The sequence below is a fragment of the Microcaecilia unicolor genome, chromosome 6, assembly GCF_901765095.1.
Source record: "Microcaecilia unicolor chromosome 6, aMicUni1.1, whole genome shotgun sequence".
NCBI classification, from domain to species: Eukaryota; Metazoa; Chordata; class Amphibia; order Gymnophiona; family Siphonopidae; genus Microcaecilia; species Microcaecilia unicolor.
The window spans coordinates 176,871,449-176,889,662 of NC_044036.1; the positions used below are offsets into that span (position 1 = coordinate 176,871,449).

The 18,214-nt window shown below is 41.3% G+C and overlaps 1 protein-coding gene across 8 annotated transcripts in view; it reads right to left on the reverse strand.

The window, feature by feature from the left end:
- The window catches only part of NISCH (nischarin), a 168,462-nt gene that overhangs the window by 86,838 nt on the left and 63,410 nt on the right, over nt 1-18,214 (reverse strand). For all 8 annotated transcript variants that reach the window (XM_030205474.1, XM_030205476.1, XM_030205477.1 and 5 more), the window contains exons 9-13: nt 16,996-17,148; nt 11,439-11,507; nt 5,320-5,505; nt 4,229-4,357; nt 3,343-3,456 (exon numbers count right to left, since the gene is read on the reverse strand). In XM_030205474.1, the coding sequence (XP_030061334.1) occupies nt 3,343-3,456; nt 4,229-4,357; nt 5,320-5,505; nt 11,439-11,507; nt 16,996-17,148 (651 nt within the window). The remainder of the gene's footprint in view (nt 1-3,342; nt 3,457-4,228; nt 4,358-5,319; nt 5,506-11,438; nt 11,508-16,995; nt 17,149-18,214) is intronic.

The following is an 18,214-nucleotide window of genomic DNA, read 5'->3' on the forward strand; positions in this document are numbered from 1 at the left end:
CCCTTTAGTGTCCAATGTTCCCGTAATAAGCCATATGGGAACAGATTGATGGGAACATTGGACACTAAATTAAAGGCACACAAGGGTGGTTTAGATCCAACCCAGAGGATGAGCACTTGGAAAATATTTGGCTGGCTTTGGGGAAACTACCTAGACCACTTTCAGTCTTATATTGGTATATTAGAGGGCTTGAACTGTCTAGGCATGCTGTTATGTTAAAATGGAAGTGAGACCTGGAGGAGAGGAGCTTACTCTGAGGGAATGGAATGCTATTTTCAGAAGCTAAAAAGGCTTCTGTTTGTGTACTGGTTCAGGAGAATGCCTATAGGGTTCTCACATGGTGGTACTACACTTCTTCCTATTTAAAAGCAATGTTTAATTGGTTTCAAACAAATGTTAGTGATGTGGGAATGAGAAGGGGGCATTTTTTTACATATATGGTGATCATGTAGGAATTTACTGAACTATTGGAAAGGATTATGCATGGAACTGTCAACAGTGATGAGCACATTTACAGCATCTCCTCAAAGCTGCTTGTTAGGTCTGAACAATGGTTCTGGTTATGATTGATAACAGCAACATTTCAGCTTGGCAGTGGTGATAAGTGTCGTCGCATCTCAGTGGAAGCAACCTACGAGGCCTTCTGTACAGAACTGGAAACAATGAGTAAAGCTGTTAGTGGAAGTGGAATGGATAGAGTTTCAAGGAAATGTCAAGTCACCAAAAACCCATTGGACTATGAAAAAACTATGCAGTGGGCAGATTGCTAGGGAAAAAAAGGGGGGGGGGGAAGAGGGATTGAGGGGAAATCAAATCCTAACTTGTTGACCACTAGTATCCCCACTTCGGGGTTCAATGTGGTGTACAAAATAGATGAAGTACAAAATTAGTTCAAATTACAAACAAAACAAAAAAAGGCATTGTGTGCTGAAGAAACCACTGGGACATGACGCAAGACGTTTGAGGTTGAGTGTATGGGGGGGAGAGGAGAGTGAGGAAAGGTTTTGAGAGGATCTTGCATTACAATTGTAAACCAGAGAACAGGTTGGGGTTTGTTTTGGATTTTGCCTTTTGCCTTCTTTGACTTGTCATTGGGAGCATAATATGAGTTGTCAGTCACTGTTAAAACTGATCATTAAATAAAGAAATTTAAAGTGAAAAAAATATTTAAAAACCCCAAATACGACAGAGCACCAACACACTCAGAAAGGTCCTTTATCTCTTTTTATCTCCTTTTTTCCTCGTCACTCTCACACCTCTGTCCCCTCATCAGTCATCACTGCTTTTGAATCTTTTTTCATTTATTAGCATTAAAAATGCATTTCTTAGACTATAGAATCCAAACCAAAGCAGTGTACATAACATAAAACAAAATCAAAATATTTTAGCCTCAAACATCGCATTCACTAGGCCTCCCTAGCCTGCGCTTTCCCACTCAAAGCAGGTTCAATGCGGCTTACATATTAATATGGAATACAGCATATTGTTAGAGAAAGTATAAATTAAGAATAGCAGAATAATAAAAGGGATAAGTAAGTAGAGACGGGCAATGGAGAAGTGAGAAAGATGAGAGATATACAGATGCACCATATGGAAAGAGAAAAGCACAGAACAATAGCACCTCCAGACTTTAGGAGGTCTGTCCAGAAAAACAACAGATGTTATCAAGCTGCATTAGGGCACTAACCTATGTTATTAGCCTTTTAACGCAATTTAAAGAGGCACTAATGTTGGATGCAGTGCCCTAAACACAGCAATAACTAAGTCACTGCAGGCTACATGCAAAACATGCAAATGCATATGAAGCAGCTAGTTACTATGTAAATACCATATACCACAGTTTACAGTGTGCACTGGGTACACATCACAAGCTACAGTTTAGCCTGTAGCTTGTGATGTTTTACTGCTCGAGAACATCGGGCCACCAAACCATGACCTGATGCTTCCGGGCTGTCGCTTACAGGGGCCAGCACTGGGTAAATTGGCAGCTTCCTGCATGCCTTCCCCCCCCCCCCCCCAAAAAAAAAAAAAGGAAGACCCTGTTGCAGCCCCAACAGTACACCTCATCCATGAGGCCTCCCCTGCAGGCTTACCCCACCGGTACCTAATAAAATTCCTGGGGTCTAGGGTTCGGCAAGAGTGATCCCCAGTTGCACCTGCCAGTGCTGGCACTGGGATTCCTTATATAGAATCATGACCACTAATGGTAGTACAGCGAGACTACTGCTAGAGGTTGTTGTTGCCATGTTGGATCCTGGCACCAGCTACTAGGTTTTGCTCCTTCCCGCTCCCCAGACCACTGAGGCTTTTGATGGGAGTGTATTGTTGGAGGGTGGGACTTAAGGGGCCCCACAACAGGGTTGGGGGGAGAGGGCACACAGACTACCAATCAACCAGATGTTAGCCCCTTTAAGTAATCACTCAGAAGCATTGGGCCATAGTTTGGCAGCCCAATGCTCCCAAGCAGATGGACCAACACTGCTTGCAAGATGACTCACAAGCAGTGTTAGTCCTTTACAATGGAAGTCAGCAACCTGCGGAATATAAAGGTGCAGTAAAAGCCCACCTATTCTCCAAAACACATACAGGCCCGGATTCAGTAAATGGCGCCCAAATTTGGGTGCTGGAAAAAACTGGCTCGGAGCACTGTTCTATAAAGGGAGCTTCGAGTTGAGCGCTCTTTATAGAATAGTTCTCAGAGCCCATTTCCGTACCCAAATTTGGGCGCCGGTATTTATGGCAGCTGAAACCTGGTGTAAATACCGGCACCAAACTCTTGGCATTTGGGTACGGAAATGGCGCCATTCTATAATCCGTGCGCAATTTATTGGAATGCCCCTGCCCCACCCATCACATCCCCTTTTGAGTTGCACACTAGGGAACTTAGGCGTGCGGGGTTATAGAACAGTGCACAGAAGATGCATGTGCAAATTGTTAATAAGGTCAAACTACTGTAATAATTACTTATCACTATTGCAATTAATTGGCTTGTAAGCCAATTAATTTGCACACACATCTTTGATCGGCATGCAAACTTCAGCACCCAAATTTTGGTGAAATAAATAAAATCCAGGGGATAGTCCATACAGAGCAAACACAACTTACCCAAAATTTTACCCACAGCCATAATGTACATTTCAAGTTCAGCATGTTTACGTAGTCAGTACCATCAAAGGTTAATTAGCCTGTTCTGGAGCATAAATGGAGGTAAAAGTCATTTTCCCTATTGAATTCAGCGCCTCATAGACCATGTGTTTCACTGCTGACAATGTCACACATACCACGAAAGTGCCAGCTGAGTTAAAAATAACATTAACAAGAAATTTAGACCATCACACTCACTTTTTTATTGGAGTTATTTGCTTTATTCTTAGCTTCCTTCGCTTTTTCAATAGCTTTCAACACTTCTACAGTGTCCAGTTCTTTCTCTGTAGTACTAGTATTATCCAAACATACCTTTAAAAGAAAAATCTACAGCGTAACACAAGTATAACAGATCCTAGACACTCACAAAGTGCAATGAATCCTGTCAAATAGTGAAAATACAATGGGGTCGATAATCAAAAGGACTGATGCAGTTAACTTCAGAGTTAACAGCAAAAATTCTTTGTCACATTTGGGGCAGGCTAGCGGATAACTTTTGACCAGACAACTAGTCTAGAAGAGGGAGGGATCAAAACTGTTCCAGGGCAGGGCTTCAATGTACCTGGACAGTGGCAATTTTTAGCCACCAACTGGTGAAGTTTATGCGTTTAAGTAGGACCACGTAAATAGGTGTCCTAACATAAAACAATTAACTTTGCCATCCTAAGTGGAGAAGTTACTGTTTAAGTAGGACTGCTAAGGAGCTGAATATCAAGCAAAAAAGATAAGAGGATCAAGTACCTTTTTATGTTTATGTGACGGTTAGGCACAGGTGGCTGAATATTTCCCCAAAATTATTTGCCTTAATAAGACATCTTTCATCCTATTATAATTGCAACATGTTTTAGAGTTCTGCTGCTGCAGACACATACATACAACCATCTCTAAAATGGAAATACTATTTATTAATCTTTTGACAAATGACCTATATGAGATATCCCAAGGGACAGGCAGATCAATGCTGGATACAGTTAAAGAATATGAATTCCTACAACGGGCCCACAAGTACTACGATAGTAGCCCACACACGGTGACAACAGCTGGCTGTGGCTTCTGCAGCTAGAAGCATAAAATGTTACCTTACCTCTGAGGCTCTGTCCCAAAACTTTGCCAGTACTTTGGTCCTATAGTCAGGAATGATGGTCAAGGGATTGTTGGATAGAACTAACTTCTCTAAGCATGGAAGCCGTCCTATATTTCTAATTTCTTCTATCTGAAAATAAATCACATTCAAGTAACATTCAGTAATCTCATCTACATTGTTCTACTTACTTCTATGCTTCATTTACATAATCTAGGCTTATCTACTAAAGATTTAGTAGATAAGCATACGTCTAGTAGCGCTTTAGAAATGATAAGTAATAATAGTAGATTTCATTCCCTTTTGAAGATAATTTTATAAATGCTTTCCATGTGTAAAGCTTGTTTTACAGCCAGAAAAGGCCTTTTATATTAATTGCATGGTGATATACATGCACAGTACATGCAAAGACAGCACATACTTTCAGGCACTGAACTGCAGAACAATGATCTTCAATAAAATCTACTGCTCCTTTGACCTTGTCCTCAAAAAAGGTTCTCTTCACTACAAGCCAAGCTAAAAAGCCCTTCCTGTTTAAGGCCTAAAGCCCACAACTGTGAGTGCTTGTTGGTGCCAGTCTGGTTAGCAGGAACTAAGCATAGTATTCTGAATAAAGCTTTTTTTTTTTTTTTAAGCCCAATATATGGAATCACAGCCCCAGAGGCACTGAGGAATAAGATTTACATTTTTTTGCTTTTACTAAGGTGGCCTAATGATCGCAGACTTGTATGGTAAGTAGACCCTGGGACATCTAGACATTATTTATGTCAGTCTTTCTTCTTATGTAAGAAATGTATCGAGAATGGGGTCCTCCAAGATCATTTTCCATATGTTCTGTAGAAATCGGGGAGTGGGCACTGCTGCAGAATTCTTAGGTGTACTGAGGCATAGAAGTTTGGCAGTTTTGGGAATACTCATTTTTGTAAGGAAAGTGCACATTTACCAGTGGAAATGGCTATGAAAACTGTCTGCAAAGTGTGTGCGATGACAAATCATATTTTCCAAAAGCAATATTAGAAGACATATGCCTTGTGCTGATATTTTGAAGGCTATGCAGTTCCCCACCACCACAGAAGAGAACTCTAAAGGCGTACCTGTTCTATTTTGTTGTTGCTAAGGTCTAGGTTGACCAGGGAATACAATTTGTTAAGACCGCAGAGACTTTCCAGGAGGTTTCCTGCCAAATTCAACGTCTTGATATTTCCAAGTTTTGCATGAACACCTTCTAAAGATGCCAGCTTGTTGTAAGACAAGTCCAGGTGAATAAGGTTGTACAGATGCTACAAGTATTTAAAGAAAAAAAACACACACAAACACATTTAAACCAACACAATCTTTGACAAGAACGTTTCCCATTAAAAAATATTACATCTTTCTTCAGTAGCGATAGCAGTTCTTGTCACATCATTTGTATTAGCACCCTGTTCATCCTCTCCTCAATAAAGTAGTAATATAACAATACAGAAAACATCAAAATATTTAAAAAAACTCTGCTCGTTCTTATCAGTAGCTATAAAGGTAAATTGTAAGCAACTGTTCATTTTAATAGCAAAAATTCATCTTTTTTGGGTTATTAGATGTCGCTGTTAAGTGACGGCTGAGAGAGCACTGCTTGTGCTGCATTCCCAACCACCTTGGAAACCAGAAGCTTAGCTCAGAACATAAGAAATTCCATAGCGGGTTAGACCAAGGACTTATCAAGAATAATATCCCGTTTTCAACCGTGGCCAATTCAGGTGATAAATGCTTGGCAGAATCTCCAAATGTACCTAAATTACATGCTGCTTTCCTCAGGGATAGCAGTGGTCTTCCCAAAAAGCTTGAGGAGACTCGGTTTGGAAGGGCGACTGAGGACTGTGGGACTGACTGTGAGAGTGAGAACTTGAGGGGAAGAAGGGAATAAAATTGGTAAGGGTGATTGAGCAAGAGTTATGTGAACATATATGTGAGTATGGGAATCATGAGGATGACGAGGAGGCTTGAGATAGTATGTTGGGAATGATGAAGAGGGTAGAGACAGTATTCTGCATCATTTAACAGGATCAACCTAAAATTTTTTATTTTTACAACATAAATGCAACAATAGAACCCTATTTTTCTTAGCTTGCCAAAAGCACCGAATTGTCTGAAAAATAATCTCTTACAATTTCAAATGCTAAACCCCTAGAATCAGATAGCCTAAATATAACTGGTTTGTTATCCTGCTCATCCTATATAATAATTCTCACCTCCAAAGTTCTGTGCCTGGGACCATAGCTCCCTAGGCTGGTGGTGGTCTGCTAGGCAGACACGCACTGACGTCATGACAGCTGATTCCAAGGCAAGGGGAGGAGTAGGGAAACACCGTGTTTCCCTACTCTTCCCCCTGCCTCGGAATCATCTGTCACCCCCCACGCTACGGCCCCCTCGACCCTCCCCTCCGCGAACCTGTGCCCCCCCCCGGACCGCCAAAAACCGCCCCCCGCCGCCGTTGTGTACTACCTGTGCTGACGGGGGACCCAAACCCCAGACAGCCGAAGTGTTGCTGTGCCCTTCGCGTGCGTCTGACAGCGGCGGGGGGAGGAATTGGCTGCCTAGTGCCCGTTTCCTTGCCTTCAGAAATGGGCCTTTTTTACTAGTAGTAGATATATTAGACAGTATGTCAGCCTTTTCTTTTTTGCTTTTTAAAATTAAATTCTAGACAAAACCTACAGTGCATTAGATCATTGCTAATTTTCTGCATATAAGACATGGAAAGTGTAAATATTAACTAAATTAGCATTTAGTTGTCCTATAAGATAAAGGACGACAAGACCAAAGTAAATATTTTTACCTCCTGAACAAGTATCATCAAAATTAAGAGGGGATGCACAGCAAAGATATAATAGTCTGTGTGCATAAAATTTCTTATAAAATGCTAGATTAAACCAGCACTGGTGTGCTTATATGCAGGCACAAACATTATGCGACATCTATGGCTGGCATAAACAGGAGCACCTAAATGCTGTATTTATACTTAACTTACAGTGCTTTTGTAAAATGCTGGCAACACCTAAGGCACACCCATGCCCTTCCCCTGTGACTATGCATGTAATTAAAATAGTGGTTAGGCACATACATGGCAGTAGCACATCTCAGTGCACACTTGCTAGTGTGAACTAAAGTATTTTACAAATTTAAGTGCATAGAGAGCATTTAAATTTAGGCACCTTTTATAACATGAAAAGGACTGGGCCATAGATAACAAGGGCTTAATTTGTACTGCAATGACGTTCTGGTACTCCATGGTACACAGTCACACATGCTGTAGTTCCAGCAGTGCACAACCCAACCATATGAGGAGCAGCCTGAGCCCATGCAGCTGTGCCCACTGTTCTTCCTCATTTATGTCGACACAGCGAACATGCTAACAAAACTTAGTCAGCAGCGCTTCCTGTAGGGTAGTTTCAGGAAGAATAGTGGGACAGCAGTTACCAGGCAATTCATGCAGAGCTACAGGTTAGGAAGCAGAGGAAACAATGCAGGACAGGTATGGCAGGAGGCAGCATCTGGGGATGGGGGTGAAGGTAAAGAGGCAGAGAAGAGGATACTGGCAGAAGACTGAAGCGACCTGGAGCAGTACTGGGGGGAGGGATACTCAGATATTGGGGGAAAAAGGCCTGACAAGTCTCCCTCATTTGGTGGGTGTCTTTGGTTTTGAGGGTCTACTTCTTTTTCCCTGCACGAGAGCAGTAAAGTCCTGCCGGATAAGGCACTTACGGCAGCTGAAGAAACACAGGTACTTTTGCTTTGTGTTGCCTTCTCTCACACACTAGCCCCAGTAACAAGTAGCTGCAGATTGTGGGGCCACTGAACAATGCAGCAGCTTCCTCCACAAGACTGCTTCCTGTTCAAGGCACAAACTCAACTAAGAAGGTTAGAGCAAGCTCTTAGGGACAGGTAACACTGTGCATCCTGAGAGTTCCCGCTTCCTCTGTTTTTGTATCTCATGCACATTATAAAAGCAATTCTATAATTGCATGAATGTAGTTAACAAGTGCCTTGTGCACATAAAACCACAGGAAAGCAGCAAATAGACACTATTCTATTCAGTCACAGAATTTCAGAAGCTGGAATCCTACCATGTAGCTTTTGAACTAGGCTAAAAAAAGGGGGGGGGGGGGGGAGAGGACTTAGGAGGTCACAAAACAAGCAGCGACTTGTACATTTTGGCAGACTGCAGGAAGCAACATGATGCACAGCTGTAGTACAATGAACTGCTGTCCCTTGGTAGTTCTGAGGAAAAGGTGGTGGAGAAAGCAATGAGCTTTACCAAAACCTCATAACAGATCAACAATCTTACACAGTCGAAACACAAATAAAAATATCAGGAATCATTCTCGACAAACATCTGACCCTTGAAGATCAAGTTACTGCAATCACGTCAAAAAGCTTCAAAACACTATGGGAACCAAGAAGAAGACTATTTCCCCAGACATTTTGTCTTACAGTACAAACGCTGATACTGTTCCAACTAGACTACTGTAATGCAGCACATGTACGCTGCAAAGAAATCCTACTACGATCATTGCAAACTGTCCAAATCACAGCAGTGAGACTGATATTCAAAAAGTCAAAATATGATAGCGCAACCTCACTTATAATGCTACATAGTCTGACCTTGTTTGGGAGCCAATTTTTCAAAACCAGCACAATCATCTTCAAAATACTGTTGGCATGTCTTCGGACTACTTGCTAGACATGATCAAACTATCACCAAGAAACCAGAGGTTACCTACTACTTCACCTGCCCAACTGCAAAAATGTACCTTATAATTCCACCTACGCGGTGGGATTTAGCTACCTGGGCTCAAAATGGTGGAACTCAATTCCCATAGTTATAAGAAGCATCATGAACTACCTCCAGTTCAGAAGAGACCTAAAGACCTACCTCTTCAGCAAATTCTATGAGTAAAATATGCACTAATCATTGTGGAACAAAAATACACAACACAACTTTTCATTTAAGAAATGATCTAAGACATCTTCTCAAGAAACCCACTGACTATGCACTAATATGCACTAATAGTTATCTTGCCAACCACTGTAAAACACAACTTCATACAACCCTGTAAATGTAATTGAATCAATGTAATCTCTAACAGTTAAATGTAAGCCACTATGAACTGAAACTCATTTTTGGATAACTGTGGGATACAAACATGAATAAAATAAATAAATAATTAAAGCAGAATGAAGGAGATTCATCCTTTTCTAATTTCACCTATCCTCGTTTTGATTGTAGTAGGCTGGCTTCAAGCTGTTCTTACTCGCCTGTACCTGCATTAATTCTGCAGCTCTTTGCCAACTCTCTTCTCATCTCTCTTCGCACACTGGGAAAGTTATTTATCTATGTCCTTCACCCCCAATGCCATATACCAACTACGCACATTCCTCCTTATGGCACCATAAAATTGAAATAGGGTTCCTGAGCTCATTTGCCATATTCCTACTCTTCCCATTATCACTTGTAGATTTTCCTGCTGTATTAGCTTCATTTTACTGCACTGGCGTTTGCCTCTGTGGTGCGCTGTAAGCCACATTGAGCCTGACACTGTTGGGAAACTGTGGGGTACAAATGAGAGAATAAATAAATAAATAAATAAATCTCTGGACTTATTGAAATCTAACCACCCACCCTTTTGTGGATACTTACAATCTTAGTACCTGATTCTCCTTATCACACCTGCCTCTCTTCTATCCACAAATTAAGCATTGTATGTATCTGGGGAGTGAAACCATTCACTTCTGCCCCTCCCCAATCCTTACAAATTAAGCCCTGTATAACATTAAGGGACCTATTGGTAAGCTGTGTTAGAGGTTTAATGAGGGTTAAACCCTATCTTCACTGGTGGGGATGCCCAAGCCTCACCAGCCAAAGTGGTCCACTGCCTGAGCTCCCTCCCGTGCTGACTCAGCAGCAAAGAAGTCTGTGTCGTGTTTCACCCACTGATGCTGGAACTCCTGCACATGCTCAGCTCATGCTGCTGAAGTGAGCATGTGCAGGATTGTTGGTGTCAGAGGCTGAATATAAGAACCTAAGCTTTGCCATACTGGGACAGACCGAAGGTCCATCAAGCCCAGCATCTTGTTTCCAACAGTGGCCAATCCAGGTTACAAGTACCTGGAAAGATCCCAAAAGAGTACATTTTATGCTGCTTATTCTAGAAATAAGCAGTGGATTTTCCCCAAGTCCATTTTCTTTTAGGAAGTTATCCAAACCCCGCTAACCTAACTGCTTTTACCACATTCTCTGGCAACAAATTCCAGAGTTTAAATGTCATCTGCCAATTGGATGTCTAGTCGCCCAGGCTTGTAATTTTCCCACAATCCTCTTTTAACAAGTTTGAATAACTTTGTGTTGTCAGCAAATTTAATTGCCTCACTAGTTACTCCCATATGTTACAAAGCAGTGGTCCCAGCACAGACCCACACGGAACCCCACTATCTACCCTTCTCCATTGAGAATATGGATCATTTAACCCTACTCTCTGATTTCTATCTTTTAATCAGTTTTTAATCCACAATAGGACACTACCTCCTACCCCATGACTCTCCAATTTCCTCTGGAGTCTTTCATGAGGTACTTTGTCAAATGTCTTTTGAAAATCCAGATACACAATATCAACTGGCTTGCCTTTATCCACATGTTTGTTCACCAGTTCAAAAAAACGTAGTAGATTGGTGAGACAAGATTTCCCTTCACTAAATCCATGTTGCCTTTGTCTCATTAATCCATGCTTTTGAATATGTTCTGTAATTTTGTTCTTTATAACAGTCTCTACCTTTTTGTCCAGCACCAATGTCAGGCTCACCAGTCTATAATTTCCCAGATCACCTCTGGAAACGTTTTTAAAAATCGGCATTACATTGGCCACCCTCCAATCTTCCAGTACCATGCTGGATTTTAAAGATAAATTGCATATTACTAACAATAGTTCTGCAAGTTCATTTTTCAATTCTATCAGTAATCTGGAGCATGCCACCGATTTCTTCAATACTCAGGCAGCAGTCCATGGCTGCCACAATTTTAAAGAGGACCTGCCCCCCCCCAAGGCCCCTCTGTGGCTACACTACTGCTTACAATGAGGTTAAGTGAGCAGGAAAGCGTCTATGTGACTTTATAAATATTAGCAAAATTCCAGCAGCAATAGTGCCTACACTTAAGGACTAAAGAATTTTGTGCAAAACAAACCTGTAGATTTTCTACCGTTGATATTTCATTATGACTCAGATCAAGGAATTCAATTTTTCGAATCAGTTTCTGAAAATGAAAAGAAAAAAGAAAAAAAGAAAAAAAAAAAAGATATAAACTACTGTTGAATAAAGGCAGATTCTTCCACTAGTTTAACACAACTTTTCACCTAGAAACCCAAGTCACTCACCCTTCAGCACCTGTGCACCATCCTTAAGCATGCCCATAACCTGTGCTTGCATGGTAAGAGGGTAATTCTACAAAGCAGGCTTGTGTAAATGTTTAAAAAAAATAGAACATAATGCGCATAAATGAAATTTGTGTCTACTCACTATTCTATAAACGCTTAATTGCAAGGTGGGCATACACATGGGCAAAGCCTGGGCGGGGTGCATACTTACACAGGTAGAATACTATTAAGTGGGCAAAGGGTTGGAGGAAGGGGAAGGGGGAATTAAGGTAGGGCAATACTATGGATTGGCCACATTTTTAGCAGTTGCACAGGTATTGTACAACTTCACTTTTTTACTGAAACTTTTTTTTAAATATTGATACCTGAGTAATTTAATAGTATTCTTTTTTTTCCCCCTATCTTCTGCTAAGCGCACACATTTACGCAAGCTCTAGGGCTGGGGTACGTGCTCATGCTTAAGGGCATACGTACATACAGTGGGGGAAATAAGTATTTGATCCCTTGCTGATTTTGTAAGTTTGCCCACTGACAAAGACATGAGCAGCCCATAATTGAAGGGTAGGTTATTGGTAACAGTGAGAGATAGCACATCACAAATTAAATCCGGAAAATCACATTGTGGAAAGTATATGAATTTATTTGCATTCTGCAGAGGGAAATAAGTATTTAATCCCTCTGGCAAACAAGACCTAATACTTGGTGGCAAAACCCTTGTTGGCAAGCACAGCGGTCAGACGTCTTCTGTAGTTGATGATGAGGTTTGCACACATGTCAGGAGGAATTTTGGTCCACTCCTCTTTGCAGATCATCTCTAAATCATTAAGAGTTCTGGGCTGTCGCTTGGCAACTCGCAGCTTCAGCTCCCTCCATAAGTTTTCAATGGGATTAAGGTCTGGTGACTGGCTAGGCCACTCCATGACCCTAATGTGCTTCTTCCTGAGCCACTCCTTTGTTGCCTTGGCTGTATGTTTTGGGTCATTGTCGTGCTGGAAGACCCAGCCACGACCCATTTTTAAGGCCCTGGCGGAGGGAAGGAGGTTGTCACTCAGAATTGTACGGTACATGGCCCCATCCATTCTCCCATTGATGCGGTGAAGTAGTCCTGTGCCCTTAGCAGAGAAACACCCCCAAAACATAACATTTCCACCTCCATGCTTGACAGTGGGGACGGTGTTCTTTGGGTCATAGGCAGCATTTCTCTTCCTCCAAACATGGCGAGTTGAGTTCATGCCAAAGAGCTCAATTTTTGTCTCATCTGACCACAGCACCTTCTCCCAATCACTCTCGGCATCATCCAGGTGTTCACTGGCAAAGTTCAGACGGGCCGTCACATGTGCCTTCCGGAGCAGGGGGACCTTGTGGGCACTGCAGGATTGCAATCCGTTATGTCGTAATGTGTTACCAATGGTTTTCGTGGTGACAGTGGTCCCAGCTGCCTTGAGATCATTGACAAGTTCCCCCCTTGTAGTTGTAGGCTGATTTCTAACCTTCCTCATGATCAAGGATACCCCACGAGGTGAGATTTTGCGTGGAGCCCCAGATCTTTGTCGATTGACAGTCATTTTGTACTTCTTCCATTTTCTTACTATGGCACCAACAGTTGTCTCCTTCTCGCCCAGCGTCTTACTGATGGTTTTGTAGCCCATTCCAGCCTTGTGCAGGTGTATGATCTTGTCCCTGACATCCTTAGACAGCTCCTTGCTCTTGGCCATTTTGTAGAGGTTAGAGTCTGACTGATTCACTGAGTCTGTGGACAGGTGTCTTTCATACAGGTGACCATTGCCGACAGCTGTCTGTCATGCAGGTAACGAGTTGATTTGGAGCATCTACCTGGTCTGTAGGGGCCAGATCTCTTACTGGTTGGTGGGGGATCAAATACTTATTTCCCTCTGCAGAATGCAAATAAATTCATATACTTTCCACAATGTGATTTTCCGGATTTAATTTGTGATGTGCTATCTCTCACTGTTACCAATAACCTACCCTTCAATTATGGGCTGCTCATGTCTTTGTCAGTGGGCAAACTTACAAAATCAGCAAGGGATCAAATACTTATTTCCCCCACTGTATCTACCCAGTTAAGCCAGTATTCTACAAAGGAAAAGTAGGTGCCTACATTCCGTCACAGAACAGCCTCCTTCTAGGCACCAATTACAGGTACCCAGCAACAGAATTAAACCTCCATGTTACAATTTCTCCAATTTGTAACTACCTTTTCTACTTAGCTACAATTATGAATAGTTTCCTATTTTCATTTCCAAAACATGCTCTAAATGATAAACCTAAAATCTGTTTCTTCCTTTTGCTTACTAAAATCAGAAATAATAGAGAAGGCAGTTTTAAAACAAAACCAGAAACAGCCTCATATTTTGGACTGAGCTTCGTATTTAAAAGCTACTTAGAGCTTCTCCTCCTCGTTGGCTGTTTCCACTGGCCTGTAGCTCTAATCCTTAACTCTTTCATATATCATTCAGTAACAAATTTTGTTTTTGCCTCCCCTAGATAGTGTCTATACCTCACCTTCCTCTCCCTTGATCCGACACCTTATCCCCTCCATTCTTTTAACAACCTTCACAGATCCTGCTCTGGCCCCTCTGCATTCAATGAAGATGGGCAATGCTTGTAAACCGATTTAGTCCCTCCCCACCCCTGCCAGAGGATTAGATTGCAGAAGGCTGAAGAAAATGAGAGAATGTACATAGGACGGTCAAGTAGGGACTGGTGATGTGGTAGGAAATTTGCCACTCAAAGTATGATCACGCTTGTATTTACATATAAGCATACAAGACACAAGTCTTGTATACCTGTGTATGAATGCACGCCTGATCATAAGTACAATTATGAACAAATAGTAATGAGTAGATCAGGGAAGAAAAATAATTTTTAAAAAAATATACAAATTGTCCAGACACTACTGTGAGGATACCTCAAAGAAGCCTTCGAGTGAAACAGATGGCCTGTGTTGGGTTAAGATAAGTACCTCACATGTTTGATTTTTTTGTAAATTTCCTCTAGTGTTCTAATTTGTTTTCTAAAGAACGCAGTATTAATGACAGGTGGGGGGGAGGGGTGTTGAGTTGGATTGGGTGTGTTTTTTCTGTTTTGATTTGGTATATCTTATATTCTTTTTCAAATACTTTAATAAAAAACGTATTGATATAAAAAAAAAGGAAGAAGTAGTATTAAATTAAATACAAATATAAAATACAAAACAGATTGGGGACAGAGAAAGTTATCTACATTTAATATATGTAAACCTCTTTGGATGTTCCATAGAAAGGCAGTATATCAAATCCATGCCCTTTAATTCATCTTTAAACTATAAAGATGGCCTGGGTAAAAGACCCAAAAAAGGAAAAAAGGTCAAGAAACAGACACCTCAGATATACACGTGATTTTACTTCAAGGGATGTTTTGGCCTGGCAATTCTCTTCTGCTCCCTAAGGCTTTTGGTTCAGCTAGAGTCGGACTACAGTGCCAGGAGCCTTCATCCACAACTACCTACGTTTTTTTTTCCCCCTGGGGTATTTTTGTTTGTTTAAATCTCTCTCCAATTCAGTCAAGTCATTGTAGCAATAGTCCTTAGCCAACAGTCACAAAAGCCCAGCTTCCTCCAGAACCTGGGTAAATGTGGACTCTGAAATGTGGCCAGTAAACTACAATCAAGAAGTAGCCTTGTGGATAGAGCAGTGGGCTGAGAACCAGGGTTCATATCGTACTGCTGCTCCTTGTGATCTTTTATAAGTCATTTAAGCCTCCACTGCCTCTGGTACAAACTTAAGGGCCGATGCGTGCGGATATCCGAGTGCCTGGCTTCTACCAGGAACATAGTAAGAATGTCATGGACAAAATTAAATGTATTCTAATTTTATGCATGGAAAACCTGCAGCTAATTGGGGTGGGGGCAGTGTGCCAGATGCATGCACAGAAAGTTTCACAGTAAGCATGGGTTCTTATATGCATGTCCAAAACAGAAGTGCCAGTATACATCAGCACCTGTTCTTTTGCAGCTAAATAGGAGCCTCATAAAAATATATGTGCAAGTAATTTCTGTGAGGCTCATATTTAGGTATCGAAAAACAGGCGCCAATGTGTGCTTTCATTTTCGGTTTTGTTCAGACACATGCAGATGGTCTGAAACCTCTTTCTGCGTTTAAACCTTGCAGGGGCTTCCTTCAGGTTGCAAAAGGAGACAAAATGGCAGTTAAATCTCAATAATCAGCATGAAATTCTTTCCATGAACCCTTGTATGCATACTATTATTATTATTTATTGCATTTGTACCCCACATTATACCACCTATTTGCAGGCTCAATGTGGCTTACAGAGTGTTGTTATGACATAGTCATGACAGGATCTTGTATACAATCGGTATTAAGCAGAAGATGTATGAGGAATTAGAGAAGGAGATGTTAGATAGGGTGGTGTAAGAGGTGTATTTTGATACTTGAGTGGGTTGAGTGGTGATTTGTGTCGTTAAGGGTTCTTTTTGTAGGCTTTGTTGAAGAGATGTGTCTTTAAAGATTTACAAAAGTTGATTACATTGTCCATGGTTTTCAAAGCTGTGGGTAGTGCGTTCCATAGCTGTGTGCTTCTGTAGGAGAAGGTAGTGGCGTATGCCTGCTTATATTTAAGACCTTTACAGCTGGGGAAGTTCAGATTGAGGAATTTGCGGGCTGATCTTTTGGCGTTTCTGGGCGGTAAATCCACTAGGTTTAACATGTAGAGTGGGGCATCTGCATGAATGATTTTGTGTACAGTCGTGCAGATCTTAAAACTCAATGCATTCCTTGAGAGGGAGCCAGTGAAGTTTTTCTCTTAAGGGTTTCGCACTTTCATATTTGTTTTTTCCAAATATGAGTCTGCATACCTCTCTGCAGTGCCATGGAATACTCAAAATGAATGCTAATGAAGCTACTAATACAATGTGTGACTATGTATTCTGCACAGGGGTTAACACCCACGCTTAATCCCTCTCTGCATTAGTGTACACAACCCTTGGTAACTGTGTGGTTAGGCCAGCAGTACATTTCTGCATTGGCCACTTAAGATTTTAAACCCTCTTGGGACAGCAAGATACCTAGCACACAAAAAGGTGTGATCTAAAATCATATCCCGCCCCTATAAAATTCTGCCACTGAGTGACTCTTGGGAACTGTGAACACTCCCTTCACAGCATCCCAGTCCCAGCCAGAGAAGGAAGCAGGAACCTAGGCCAAAAATCAAAACCAGGCCCTTGGGCTTGGCAATGCATGAAACATGACACTTGGGGAGTTACCAAGCCAGCTCAATTAGTTGATATTTCGAGCAATGCTGTTTTAAGGAAAAAAACAAAAACCCTAAAAAAAGTCTAAAACCGCTTACCACAGAATCATCAATATTAGAGATCCAGTTGTGGCTCATATCCAACGTTGTTAAACTCTTCCACGTTGGAACAATGGCTGTTACAGGACATTCCAAAACTGGGCATTCTGGTTCCCAATGATCAAACTCAGAAGCCTCAGGCACCAAGATGTCCTGTGCAAGTACAAATTACATGTTAAAACTAGTCTCTGTCCAATACCTTTTTTACAGGTTGGTTTCCTATTCAACAAAAAGCAATGTTTGCTATTCTCTCCTTTTATCAAAGACTTAACCTAATAATTCTACCTCTGATTGCTCAAATACACATTTTCATACATTTGCCCCTAAATAGCCTTGTTTAATTACATTCTACAAACAGTAAGTTCATATTTTCATCTTTTGATCAAAATTTTAAAAAACAAAACAAACAAAAAAACTGTATTAACAGATATGACCATCAAATAAAATGACCAAACTGTTGACATTTGGGAGGCAATTTTGAAACTGGCCTCACTGAAAGTAATGACAAGAGAGCGGTCAGGGTCCAACAGACAAAAGGCCAAAACAAAATGTTGTTGAAACACCTGCAGGTTAAAGTACTGTATAGGCAGACTTTTTTTTTTTTTTAAACTACTCACACTGAGGGAAAGAATTGCATCCCAGAAAAACATAGAAGTATGGTGAAGCAAGCAATAAACTGGCTGACACGGTCACCTTTTGGTATACACTGCATCAGAGGCATGGACTCTCAAACTGCATGCACTGCACTTTTTGTGTGTTATATGAGAGCAAATTTTCAGATGTTGTTCAGATTATACATGTTTGACTATACGTTTCGGAAACAGGAAAAGAAAATGGTTAACAACTAATCAGACCACATCAAGGACAGATAGAGACAAACCTTCAAGAAAAACAATAAGAATTTTAAGTAGAGAAAACAAAGTTACCTGCAAGCAGGTGTTCTAAGACAGCAGGACTAGTATTCTCACATGTGGGTGACGTTATCCGACCGAGCCCCCTTGTAGATGCTACCCAGTGTTCTGTTACTTTAAGCTTTTGGTTGCAAACCACTGCACATGCACGAGCACTGCCTGCCCAACAAAAGCACGCAAGACCCACAGTACAATATCAAAGCAAAAAGAATACAACTCCTAAGGAAGGTGGGAGGGTATGTGAGAAAACTAGTTCTGCTGTCCTTAGAGAACACCTGCTACAGACAAGTAACTTCGCTTTCTCCGAG